The sequence below is a fragment of the Protopterus annectens genome, chromosome 6.part0 (genome assembly GCF_019279795.1).
Source record: "Protopterus annectens isolate FY-2018-M chromosome 6.part0, PAN1.0, whole genome shotgun sequence".
In the NCBI taxonomy this organism is placed as follows: Eukaryota; Metazoa; Chordata; order Ceratodontiformes; family Protopteridae; genus Protopterus; species Protopterus annectens.
The window spans coordinates 5,955,496-5,970,056 of NC_056737.1; the positions used below are offsets into that span (position 1 = coordinate 5,955,496).

The window sequence follows — 14,561 nt, forward strand, 5'->3', positions numbered from 1 at the left end:
TAATGAAAAAATAAGGATTATGAAAAGTGATAAAGGGGGGGGGGCCCTTGTAATAATGGACACTGAATGTTAACAGTATTGAAAACATGCTAAGCAATGTGCAAGAGTATGAGCAAGGGAATTTAAATGTTTTTAACAGCAGTTACAGGATGATTTATTCGTTCTTATTTGAGAATTTTTTGAATGGTAATTTGGACAAAACTATATATGATTTTTGTAACATTGAAAAACTCAGATTGGGGGTGTTGTTTGGAATTCCAAAGATTCACAAAAAACGAACAACCCCCCCCCCCCTTTAGACCCATCCTATCTGCCCCCAACTATATAACTGAAGGTGTTTCATTGATGGTCGACTACTTTTTCAAGCCTTTAATATTTAAACTGGAATCTTACCTTAAAGACTCCTGAGATTTTTTTGAATTGTTTTAGAAATTTTTCAGCAAGTGTTGTGTTTGACCAAGTAAATACATTTTATTTACAGTAGATGTGATATCTTTATTTACTTGTATTCCACACGATACTGGTGTGGAATATGTTAGACAGTTTTTAAACCGATTTTTCTGAATTTTCTAATGATCAAGTTAATTTCTACTGTGACTTGCTGGAAATGTTATTAAACAATAATTATTTTATGTTTAATAAAAAGATTTTTAGACAGGTTAAGGGGGTAGCGATGGGGTCCCCCACTGCCTCCTCTTTTGCCAATAGGTTGGTGGGAGTACCAGATTTTGTATAGTTTTTTCAACCAGTTTGATTATTTTTTACAAAAGATTCATGGACGACTTAATTTTTGTAATAGAAGGTAATTTAGATAGATTCCACTAGTTTGTAGGAGCCTTAAACAAAGTCTCTGAGATTTTGAAATTCACTCTTGGAGATGTGGAGTTGAAAGTCAATTTTTAGATGTTAATTTAGAATGGGATTTGTGCTTGAGTAGGTTTGTCAGTCGAATACATCATAAGGGCACATTTACAAATAGTTACTTACATTACCGGTACATCCTTCTTTTATGAAGAAAATATTCCAAAGGGCATTTCATAAGAGCAAGCCGTATGACTAGTGAAAATTCACATTTTTTAGATGAAGTAAAATTTATTATTAGTTTATTTCTTGAAAGGGGCTATCAGGAGGTTCAGTTAAGAAACACAGCTGAGTTTGTTATTAACAAAATGATGTCCCAATATCCCCCTATTGTTGTTGTCCTTTATTAGTAATAAAACCAATAAAGGACATACTGCAGTTTGGACATGACAGTTGATTCAGTGCTCGTTCAAAAGATTATTAAGGAAAATTTTGGAAGGAAACCAAGACCTTTTTAAGGTTGTTGGAATTAGACCTTTTTTGTGTTTAAGAAATATTGTAATTTTAAATTTTTATTTGAAAAAAATGAAGTAACAACTGGTAACAGATTAACTAACTGTAATAGAGCCCTAGACATGTTTAAATGTGGTTGCTGTAATACCTGTAGGTATATTTTGGAAGGACCATACATAAGTTTAGCACACTTGCCTTATACTATCAAAGTCCCTGGTCATTTCAATTGTAAAAGTAAAAGGTTGATTTACATTGGGGTGTGTTCCCACTGCGGTGCCTTTTACATTGGGATGACCACTCATACATTGCATACTATAATCGGGGAGCATTATTACGATATAAAAAAGAAAGCTATTAAAAATGCTTTTTATAAGCATACACTTAGATTCCCTCAGTACAACAAATTTCTATTTTCAGTATTGGAGCAAAAGGAACTGGATGTGAGGGGTGGTGATTTTAAAACTCTTATTACAGCAAAGAGAAGCTTTGTGGCAAATAACATTAAATTCTGATCAAGAACCTGGATTAAATGAGGCTTTGAGTATTAAATGTTTTTTTAAAACACCGTAGGGTGTATGTTAAAAAATAGTTTTGTGATATTGGTCATGTTTTCTGTATTTTTACCTTGTTAATTGATTTTAACGTTGTCATAATTGAAGTGCATTTTTTATTGGTTCATTCTGATTATTTAAACCTGTATTGTTATTGAGTTAATGTATCTGTTTTTTTCTGAAGAAGTCTCTGACAAAAGCGAGCAATAAACGCAAGTTTATGCTAATTTTTGGTCTACCTTTGTCTTTGACTATTCCAGTGGTGTTTCTTCAGTTTTGGCTTTCTGGAATCGTGAACTTTTGTGGTTTTTGCTTTCTGGAATTTGTCAATTCCAATGCCCTGGACCAGCTCATTCTGACCCCCACTAGAAGAAGCAATGTCCTCGACCTGGTTATCACCAACATGACAGACCATTGCTCCAGACCTATAGTCTGTTCCTCCATGGTTAAATCTGAACACAAACTGATCACCGTAGAAATCTCCATCTCACCTACACCCCCCCGCTAAGGTGACCACCCTGAAAAACTTCTCTAAAGCCAACTTTAAGCTCCTAAAAACAGAGGGGACTAACTTCTCGGCACCCATGACAATGGAAAATAGCTGCATGACTGCCGAATCATACACCAGTGCACTGTACAAGCATGTACACAAATGCATGGACCTTGCCATACCAGATGGAACTAAGGCGCTCTCCTCCAAAAAAGGAAGCCAATCTGGTGGTCCGCAGCCATCAGTAAATGCTACAACAGAAGGAAGAAACTGTTGCAGAAAAAAATGAAGTCACAAGACTGGAAAACCTCCCTTATCAGTCTCAACAAAAAGCTGAGATCCCTTATCAAATTCTCTAAAGCCAGCTATGAAGGCAGAATTGTGGCTGACACCAAAAACCACCACAAAGCCTTTTATAGTTATATCCAAAACCTCGAAGGCAATACCCAGATTTGCTCGGAGTTATTGCACATTGGCACCTCCTATACTGAGCTAACAGATATAGCCAACATACCTGCTGACAGATTCAGTGCCAACTTTACCCCCCCAAGGGGCCCCATCACAATACCAGAAGAAAGCCTGGTACCCACCATTTCTGCAGCACAGGTAAAAGCTGCATTGTCCAAAGACAAGAATACAGTGTCCATGGGACCTGATAATATTCTTGGCTGCGTCCTACGTAAGCTACAAAACGAACTGGCACCACATTTGTGTGCCCTGTTCAGTCACAGCCTTACCTCAAGCTATGTCCCTAACGAATGGTGCACTGCTACAGTCATCCCACTCCATAAAGGGGGAGCAACTACAGACCCTGGGAACTATCTCCCCATTAGCCTGACAAGTCTGGTATGCAAAGCTATGGAGCCACATCATCATGGGCCTGCTTAACAAAGATATAGGCAATCTCCAAACTCTTGACCCCTCCCACACACAGTTTAGCTTTGTCCAGGGGAGATCCTGCCTGCTGTACCTGGTTGACTTCTTCGAGGCATTCACCAAGTCTGTGGATGAGGGTAAGGCAGTGCATACAGCCTACCTCGACCTGGCCAAGGCCTTTGAATACCATTCCCCACTCAGGCATCATTGATAAATTCACTGAACTAGGCATCAATCCTTACATCACTAGGTGGATTGCAAATTGGCTCACAGACAAGACCCACATAGTGAAAGTTGCGGATTCCAAGTCAGACTGTCGATCAGTCGTGAGTGGAATCCCACAGGGCTCTGTTATGGGCCCTCTCCTGTTTGACATCTACTTCTCAGAAGTCCAGGCCAACACCGAAGGACCCTGACTGACCAAGTTCACTGATGACTGCAAGCTAGGAGTAATTCTCAACTCCCCAAGTGATGCAGACATCCTGCAAAAGGGCCTCTCTCAGACCAATGACTGGTGTCAGAACCATGGCCTGAAGCGTAACGCCAAAAAATGTGTTATCATCCCCTTTGGAAAAAACTCATTTCCCACGAATTACCACGTTGATGGGAGCCCACTGAACACTGAAGGGGCCATATGAGATCTGGGCACCCTGGTCGACAGCCACCTCACCTTCAACCACCACATTACCACTGTGATCAGAAAGTCCTTCTACATGGCACATCTTATAACCAAAGGTTTCGCATCCATGAAGAAAGAGGTCATCATTCCTCTCTACTCATCCCTCATTAGACCAGTCATCGAATATAATGCCCCGCTTAACATGTACCTGACCAGACACCTACAACAGCTGGAGAGGCCTCAAAAGTACCTCACAAAAAGGATCCTAGGCCTTAAACACATGTCCAGCATGGATAGACTCAAGAAATTTCAGCTGTTCTCAGTCTCTTATCGTCTACTTAGAGGTGATTCTCTGCTTGACTTACAAAGCCATGTCCGACCCAGCCCTTCTTGAAATGCTACACCTAAAGAAATCCCAACCCCCCCCCCCCCGCGCCACAGGCTCCAGAGGTCACAACCTCATTACCACAATTAACAGAACATGCTGGAGGGAGGACAGACTTATCTCCCAAAGACTGCCCATACTCTGGAATAAGCTTCCCATTCATGTCAAGCAGAGCACTTCGCTGGCTGTCTTCAAGAGAAATCTTGGCGAGTGGATGGTTAACAGAAAGTTCTCTCCAGGGATCATTCCAGTTGCCCTACTGGATGTGGGCACTGTGAACCAACATCGGGTGGCACTATGCCTGAGCAATTTTTTGTGGGCCAGGCTTGTAAAGGCTCCAGGGCCATTAGCCTAGTACACACACCTATGAACCTATGAAAAGATTTACGGATTGCTTTGATCTCCGCAAGAAGCGTATCTGAGTTGCAAGCTCTTACGATGAGTCAACCCAGTCTCATTTTCCACAGGGGGACAGGGTTTCTTTGAGAAAATTCCCTTTTTAACAAAATAGGATTGTTGAGAAGCTGGTAAATCAAATATGAGTAGGTTAGCCTGGTTTTGATAATGTATTGCTACATTTTTTTTTTTTTTTTACATTTGTGGCCTAAAACTGTGTTTATTTATTTACTTTGATGTTTGTACTGTTTAAGCAGAAAAGCATTTTTAGTGCTCTGTTATTTAGTGGTTATGCAGTTACAGAGTTAGTAAATGTAAGGAAGGGGGTGTGGAGTGCAGGATGTTTCCCCTGTGTAAAAAGCCTTATTTTGCTTTCACCGCATGTACATTTAACTGCATACTTGATGTTATGGTTTAGAATTTAATAGTCTCAATTTTACTGTTGTTGGTTTATTGTCACAGATTTGTCTATGGAACCTACCTTATCCCAATCGCATGCAAGTTAGACTTCTGATGTTCAGTAGTTTTCTACCACATGTTTAATGCTGTGCGTATATTTATTAGGTACTGTTTGCAACGGAGGTCCATGAGAAACTTGACGACAGATCACAAAGGGGTGTGTGGGTATACCACAATCAAAAATATCTGAAATAACAGAAGGCTCCATATGCATGGAACTATTCCTCAGAACACACACAGAAAATCTTATTGCCTGCCTATTTGTAGAGTTTTGTTATATGCTTAGTGTTAATTTTGTATAGGGAGAATTTGGGTAAAATGCCAACACTTTTACTTCATTGACAGATATTTAACAGCCATTCAGGTGACTGTGTTTTTAGAGCTTTTTAGAGCTTATCAACTTTTCTTTTGTTTTAATTCACAGGACAGCTACACAGCTCATGATCTGCATGGACTCACTGTGGAACATGCCCTTGATTCCTTCAGAGAAGGAGAAAACTTTATTCTTACCCTCAAGGATAGAGGTAATTCAGTAGTTTACTTGTTGGTAGTTTTTTTTTTCTTTCACAGAGAACTTGGTTTCAAAATCTTGGAAGCACAACTAGGTGATGATTGGATGTGATTCTGATTCACTGTCTAGCTGGCATATGGAGTTTATGTACTGTAAACAGTTATGCCATTAAAGTATTTTGAGATATACTGATACACTTTGTGGATGGTGCTTACATTGTTGATTGCTGCTTAGCCTGCTATGCTCATTACATATTTGAAAACTGTATACATGCATGTAACACATATGAATCTTTAGTGTCAGAAACCTATGTTATAAGTTTCTCACCCCCACCCAGTTGTATTCTGTGCAGTTATCCTTACTAATTATTTGTGAAAATAACAATTTTAACATCTGTGTGGAGTCTGCATGTCCTCCCCGCGGTTGAGTGGTGTTCGAAAGACATGCGTAAATGGGCGTGCCTTCATTGAAGGTTGGGCGTTGAGCTGGCACCTCGGCACCGTAAAAATCTACTGCCAATCATTAGCAGACCGGAGTTCCGCTGTGGCAACCCCTAACCGGGAAAAGCTGAAAGAAGAACATTATATTAGAAGAAGTCAGAATTAGGCATTTAATTTTGTGATAAATACTGTAATTTAGGTGGTAACTGCAAATACACTCCATTTTATTTAGGGGTGGTACTGCAGATGTTTGAGTTGCTCATTTTGGAATTCAAGTCCTTTCTGAAATATGGCAATCTTAAAAGTACTGTTAGACATAATGTCAAATGTTAGTTTTTGTTTAATGTAGTAAGTCCATGTTTGTTACTAATTTAAAAAAAAAACTGTTAACGATGTCAGTATTTCATATAACAACATTCTAATCTTAGAGCCACCAAAACTATGATATATGCAACCACACCCTTTTCCCTTTTTTTGCACACAGAAACAAATGTATTTATTGTTTCAGTTTGTATTCCAAGGTTGTCTGTATCATTTTAGGCAGCTCTTTAAGCTGTCCGTGGGAAAGCTGTCTTTTGGGTAAAGTAGATGTTTAAAAGGGGACTGTGCTTTATTAGCAGTAGACCTATTCTTTTTGATTGAGTGGCTGAGCTTTCACTCATTACTTAGAAGATTTTTGGGAAGTTCAGTCATTAGGAATGGTGTAAACCCTCTTCAAAGTTGGATTTCTTGGGAGTGAACAGTCATTCTTTGTGCTTTCTCTGAATCAGAGTCTCTGAGGAGAAGTTTGTATAAAATGTGGTATTCTGGTCATAGAGAATTTTTTTTCTGTAAGTATTATGCTGTTAAATTTTGTATTTAACTGATTAATAGAACATTAGAACGAAATGTCAGTACTTTAGACATGTTTTGTAGTCATGGTGATGGAAGAGTAGCTGTCCCTGAGTGCTGATTTATTTAATGTATGTGTGGATTTAAACAGTTTTACTTCATAGTCTTGCTTTGTGTTCCTGTCCGGTGCAGAGGTTAGTGGCATTTTATTTCTGGCTTAAGCTGCACTGGTAGTTCATGTTGTCATGTACTCCTAGTAATGGTAGTAAGGAAAAGTTATTAAATGTTAGGTTGTCAAGTTACATGAATACTTAACTATGTCAGATGACATTATTTAATGGTTCAGAATTGTTAGGCAGGCTCCATTTCTAATTTTTGACATCTGGTTTCCAGTCAGTATTTGGTGCTATTATTTTTTTGTTTTGTATGGGTGTGTACACTTGTACTCTAACATTTGATATTTGGCACCTGTTTAGGAAAGCTTCCTGTGCTTTGCCCCGTATAATTTGACGTTTCTACAAAAAATGTCCCACTTTGGGCATTTGAAGAGGTGGCAACCCTATTTAGCGCCTCGGCCAAAAATGCCTTCAAAATGTAATGTTCCTTTTACAAAAACTTCCCCTATATATACACCGCCATAACAACCAATAAAACAATCAAACAATTAAACAGTAAAATAATTAACTAAAGCAGATATTTCCAGTTCATCTCATGATTCAGTCCCCTGGTAAGAGTATTATATTTTAAAATAAGAACAGTTTCTTTATACAGTAATATATTTTTTAACAGTGCAACATCTCCAAGTCTAACAAACACTTTTTCTAAAACTGTGGGTTGTAACAGTGTAGAATCACTGTTATGTCTTTCCAAAAAATGAACAGCAATAGATCTTTCTGCTTTTTGTTTTTAATGTCCCTAATGTGCTCCTGCAACTTTCTTTTACTCTGTCCAATATAGAACAGGTTGCAGGGACACCTAAGACAATATATAACACCGTCAGTAAAATCTATTAGCAGGTTCAAATTCCGTACCGTTGATTTTACTAAAGCTAAGAACTGTACACTTACACACATTACAATTATTACAGGGCACACAGTACCAACACATCTTAAAGGTAACATGGCATTTTTTTCAGGGAGAACAAAATAAGCTTTAACCAACTTATATTTTAAATTCTGACCCTTCTATATGAAATAAAAGGCCTGTTGCAAATTATTTTGTTTAGCTTAACATATCTTTTTAGAAAAGTCCAGTAATAATTAACTAACTTCCAAATCTTTTCACCCAAAATGTTATAAGTTGTAACAAAAAACATTGTACCTACACTGTCTGTCTCATGTACACTATTTTTACTCTTATATTCATGATCTTGTATAGAATTTAATCCATCAGTTTTCCCCACAGCTTCCACCATAGTATCTCTATCATATCCCCTCCACAAAACATGAACAATGTTTGGTGAACTTCCTTATGCACTTCATTATTACAAATTCTGAATAACCTTACTAGTTCCCCATAAGGTAGGGATTTTTATTGTGTGTGGGGGATGACAACTAATGCCAAACAAGTACTGGCTCCCAGTTATAAATTTATGATGTATGGAAGTTTGTATAGGTCGATCATCATCGTGCTCCAAAGATTTCTCTCATAGGGTCTGTCTTTGAGGTAACTTTTGGCTTCTCATACTTTACATGTTTTCCCATGTCTAACAGAGGATTGTATTTGCCCTTTAACCAGTGACTCAACTCCTTAGATGGTTCAACCTGGGATGTCTAGAGCATGACTGTGACTGACCAGCTTGTCTGGAACAAGTCCATTGAGTTCCTCCAACAGAAACTTTTGTAAAACATTTTTTTTTTATTTGCTTATGTGTAGTGAGACCTAGCTTCTCTGCACTTTTTTGTATGTCTATCAGCAGGGCACACAGAGTTGCATGTTACAAGAGGCATGCATCTTGGCTGAGAGATTGTACATGTATGGAAGTTCGCAGGCACCTCCCAAGGCAGCTATAGCCAAACTCACTAGGCGATTGTGGGGATGGAGATGGGGTAGTCCACAGGATGTTCTGATTGTCCCACTCCCTAACATTTGACTCTAGTTTTTTTAAAAAAAGAAAATAAATAAAAATCTTTATTGAATTATCACTAATGACAAAGACAGACATACATGTATATCAATGAAAAACTGTATGGAGATATTTTCAGTTGCAGACATTATACATCACATATAATCTTTTATACAGCCATTGCCAATTGAGCCTTACATAGCTCATTCAAATCCTGCCTTCCCTTAAACCTCATTCCTCCTCCAAAACATTATTCTGCATGTATTGTTCCAATTCACATTTGTTTTCTATGTAATTTGTTCCTAAACTTTTCTAAAGATCCCACCTCCATTTCTTTTTTCTCTATTACTATAATTCATTACATTTAATAAGGTTGGTTAAGACTCATTTCCATTTTCTAGTCATTGCTTTTTTTTGGCAGACAATAGAATTAAACTTAGCAAGGCCTTACTATGTCTAGGCAATTCTGATTTTGTATCACAGCTCAGAAATAATTTCCTTGCACCAATTTGCTCACCCAGTATTTCTAACTAAGTATTCTGCAAGAAAATTTTAAACTCATTGCACTCCCAAAAATGTGTTCCTAATTGCCACTTTCTTCCCTGACATACCTTAACATTTGCAATCTAGTTGAGGAAAAATTATTTGTGGAGTCTCCTTGGGGTGTAAAAATCACTATATAAACGCTTCCAAGAAAAAAATCCCAACTCTTCTAGACTTTGTTGCATGTTTGGGAACCATACATAATATCCTCCCATTGTTTCTTTGTGAATTGCTTATCCATATTATCTTCCCAGTCCTTTCTAATTTCCTCTGATTAATTCCTAGATGTCCTTATATTCTCATGTTGCAGTATTCATAACTGTAGAGAGGTTGCTGCCTGCAGCACTGACATCCAGCCAGTGTACCAAAGTCTTAGGAGCAGGGGTATGTGCGACGTTTGTCAGAGCCATAAACCGACATTGGCTATAAAAGTGACATCTGCATGTACCCACTTCAGAACTTTTCTGCTGCAGTGATTTGCAGACCTCTGATCACCGACTTCGGGAAGTAGTTCACTAGTTTGACTCGGCCGTCCGCTACAGATAAGTACCCTTTGAGTTTTTTGTTATCTCGTCTAGCTTTTCAGATGTACATGTCAAGTAGAATGGGGAGGTGTGCTTATGGAAGACAAATTCCACACAAGAACATGCATGGTAATTGCTTATTCTGTTTAGGGGAGGCCCACAACCATATGTCTTGTGACATTTGTAAATCGTTTGTGCCTAAAACACTTTGCAGCCATTTGGCTGCTCTAAAACTTTATCTCTAGAACCAGAGACTCCGGCTTCTATCATTAGGTATGGAGGGTGGGGTAGGTACTTCCAATGAGCTCCCTCGGAAGAAGGGCAAAAAAGTTAGGCCTGATGCCCATGCTGCACCTCAGGAGTCCGGTGAGACTCTCGAGGCAGATGGTAGCCCAGGGTCCCATTGGACATCTGTTTTCAGCCAGAACCAGGAACCGTGATGGAAGCCGGTTCGGTGGAAATGCTGAGTACGTCCAGTAAGGTAGACCAGTCATCAGCTCCTGATGGTGAGGGGGAACCACGGCTTATGGCGTCGGTGGGACCTACTCCTGCTCTGCCATCCTCCCAGACATCTGCCTCTAAATCAACCCATCCTTTAACTCCTGTGAAGAGAAAACAGAAATTAAAGCATACAGAACCACAACTTGCACCTGGATGTGAAGTTTTTACCCCAAATCTTTTTTGGCCATTCAGTCGCAGGTACCTCAATCTGATTCTTCACCAGTGCAGGTCTTAGAAGAATCAGAGGAAGAATACTCCTCCTCTGAAGATTTCCTTGCTTACTGCTCTCAAATTGAATCTCCCAAGGCCTTAATTACCCATGGGGAAGAGGACTTGATCAGTCCTGAATCTTCAGGGGAAGAATTTGCTTTTGGAGATGCTCTCTGTCACTCTTGAGCGAACACTTCAAATGGCAGGCCTCATGTTTCAGAAACAAACAAAAAAAAAAAAAAATTATTTTGAATTACTACAAATGGATCAGCCCTCCCCTTCTGCAGTCCCTGCCTTGCTTCCTGCCTTTCATGATGCCATTTTGGCTGCTTCACAGGCCCCTGACTGTCAGCTCCCAGCTTCCAAATGTCCAAACAGGTTCTGTAAAGTCCCTCAGGATACACAGTACCTGTTTAAGAACCCCCCTGCAGACCCTGCAGTCATAGCAGTCTCAGCTGACAAATCCTGTAGATATTTGCCTTCAAACTCTCTATTCCCTATACTAACAAGGACAGCAAGTTTGTGGCTAGGTTAGGAAAGAAGGTCTATACTTCCTCCGCACTTGCCATCAGAGCTCCAAATTATCAAACCCACATGGCCAAGTTTGTTTTCAGCACCTTGTCTAAGGCTTCAGCTCTCATACCTGGTGAACCAGACTCACCTGCTAAGACCCAACTTAACTCCCTACTCTCCACTGCCTCACAGTTGACTAGGCACTCTATTAAATGCAGTTATGATGCAGTGGAGGCCTTTTCAAAATCTGCAGCTTCAGGCTCTGTCCTGAGGAGATACTCCTGGGTGAAGCTCCAACCCCTTCCTATTGAAGTACAAACCAAGTTGTTGGATGTATCACTAGATAATAAGGCCCTTTTCGGTGCAGCTTCCGCAGAACTCCTCAAATCCCTGTAAGAGAAGGGAAAGGAATTGCAAAATTTAAAACATTTACTGGTTTCACCTATTCGTAGGTACCATAGGAGCTACCTTCAAAGGACTACCTTTGTTAGGAGACAGTCATCTCACTCTGCTCCATCACAGGCTTAAGGGACTGAGGCAACCTAGGAAACATTCCACTCCTAAACTTCCTTCCTCCGCTAATACCAATTCCTTTCGGAGGTAGCCTGCCCAGGACAGAACCCCTCCACTGTGACTCAAACCCACTACCTCCATCCACCCCCCTGTCCCTATGCCTCACCCTCTCCCTACCCTCCTGGCGGAAGATCACCTCAGAGGCCTGGGTCCTTTCCATCATTCAAAAAGTTTATTTTTTGACTTGGTGGGCACGACTCCCCTTCCAGGGGATACCCCAACCTCCTCCAAGCCAGTTTCATCTTTTCCACTCTATTGGGATTCACCTTCAGGCTCAGGGCACCATAGAAAAGGATACCACCACAGCAGACGAACACCGGATTTTACTCAAGGATGTTTTTGGTCCCAAAAAAGGATGATCCTTTGAGATCAATTCTGGATTTGTCTGTACTCAACCTTTTTTCTCAAGGTTCCCACCTTCAAAATGCTCACCTTGCATTTGCTCTTACCCCTTATTCCCCACCAGGGCTTTATGGTATTCCTGGATTTGAAGGGCACCTACCTTCACATTTCCATTCACCCCTGTTACAGGATATTCCTACGTTTTTCAGTAAGGTCCTTGCATTTTCAGTTTTCTGCATTACCCTTTGGGCTTTCCACAGCTTCCAGGGTGTTCACAAAGTGTCTAGCTCCAGTGATTGCCCACTGCAGAATGCAGGGTATTCAGATATACCCATATGTAGATGACCTGTTAATACTCCACCAGGACCATCGCATCCTTTACCTTCACCTACACCTAGTGACCAAAATCCTGGCAAACTTAAGATTCACTGTGAACCAGGAGATGTCCCACCTGACCCCCACACAAGACCTAGTCTTCTCAGGGTGCAGGATAAGAACAGCCAAGATGGCAACCTTCATTCCCTGCTGGAAGATAAGACCTCACCCATTACCTCAAAAATCTTCTCACTCGTAAACATTATCAGCCATAGAAATCCTGAGAGCCCTGGGCCACATGGCATCCTTGATATCCATGCTCCCTTTGACAAGGCTACATATGAGAAAGTTCTAGTGGGTACTGAAGACTCGCTGGATCCAACATTTTCACCCTCTGGATATCGCTGTCCCTTTCCTGCCATGCCTGAAAAAAGAACTGGAATGGTGGATTGCAGCCATCAATCTGAACCAGGACATACTCTTGCAGATACCTCCACCCTTACGGCAAATCTTAACAGATGCTTCAAACCTGGGTTGGGGGGCAGTTCTACAACACCACCACAAATTAAACAAAGTTTAGGGAGAGTGGTCTCCTGTCAGGCAAAGGGACCACATCAGTATCAAAGAGATGAGGGCCCTTTATCTAGCATTACAGATCTTCCAACAAGTCCTCCATCCAGGCACCTTGAAAGTAGTCAGAGACAATATGACTGTCCTATGGTACATAAACAAGCAGGGGGGCAAGGTCTTACCCTCTTTGCAGCCTAGCCATACAGATTTGATCCCTAGCATCAACACTTCATATCCACCTGCAAGCAGTGTACATTAATTCAGCAAAGAATACAATGGCAGATGCTTTCAGCAGAACCACTGCACCCTCTCACAAATGGATTTTTCACAGAGAGGTGTTCCTGGATTTTATACACAAGTAGGGTTTTCCTCTGGCAATCTGTTTGCCTCCTCCCAGAACAGGCAGATGCCTCTGTTTTGTACAAGGGATCCACACACACAGGCTTGGAAAGTGGACACCTTCTCTTTCTCTTGGACGGGAATGTATCTTTATGCCTTTCCCCCTTCACACTGATTCAGAAGGTCCTTCTGAATATCCAGAGGGACAAATCAAAAATCCTGCTGGTGACTCCCTTTTGGCCAAGACAGCATTGGTTTCCCCTTCTTCACCTTTTAGCCAAGGGCAATCACCACAGGTTACCCCACCCCTTAGACCTATTCATACAAGACAGGGGGGGTCCCTAATACACCCGCAAGTGATTAATCTCCGACTCACCTTATGGGTGATAGGGTTCTGATCCCCTTCAGACACCTATACTCAGAGGACTTACACAGTGTCCTGCAGGAGGCCAGGAAATCTAGTACCAAGAGAAATTATGTGTCAAAATGGAAAAGATTCCCCAGGTGGTGTCAAAAGAATCCAAAGAAAATTGCAGTAGGTCCACAAAGATTACTTGTATAACAAACAGTAGACCTGGGATGGCTTACAGTAAAGCTTGCAGACAGTCGAATTCTCTTCCTTTAATGTCACAACCAAAGCACAAAAACAAATCTCTGCATTAACATTCTGAATTATGTTTTCGTTTGTAAAACGGGCTGAAAAAACATAATTAAGTATTTATACCAATCCCAATTAAGACAGAACCTATCACAAAGCATTTTAATATACATAATTGATGTTTACCTAAAACCTTTAAAACCTTTAATAATTCCGTAAAATATACTTTCTATGACAAAAACCTTTTCACAAAATTCCTCTACTTAAAAAAGCATTCAATATGTAATTTAAAATACAATTAAAATAATAAATATGTTGGAATATAAAACATATGTTATTGTGCAATATAAGCTATTCCATATAAAGGAAAGAAAAATCATTCTGTTGATTTATTGCACCATCTTGTGGGGGAATAAAAATGAATATCAACAAAAACAGTATTATTCAAATTTTCAGGGGGGAGCAAGAAGGGGGAGGGGAAGGTACTAGTGGTTGAGAGTACCAACCCCTCCGACTTGGAAAAGAAAGATATCATTCAGGATATCAACAACCCTTACAGGTTTAGTAAGGAAGATTTTAGTATGTATAATTTCAGC

At 40.2% G+C, this 14,561-nt stretch overlaps 1 protein-coding gene across 1 annotated transcript in view; it reads left to right on the forward strand.

The window, feature by feature from the left end:
• Positions 1-14,561, forward strand: part of SART1 (spliceosome associated factor 1, recruiter of U4/U6.U5 tri-snRNP) — a 1,154,259-nt gene that overhangs the window by 360,806 nt on the left and 778,892 nt on the right. The window contains exon 7 of the mRNA XM_044073787.1: positions 5,515-5,614. Coding sequence (XP_043929722.1) covers positions 5,515-5,614 — 100 coding nt within the window. The remainder of the gene's footprint in view (positions 1-5,514; positions 5,615-14,561) is intronic.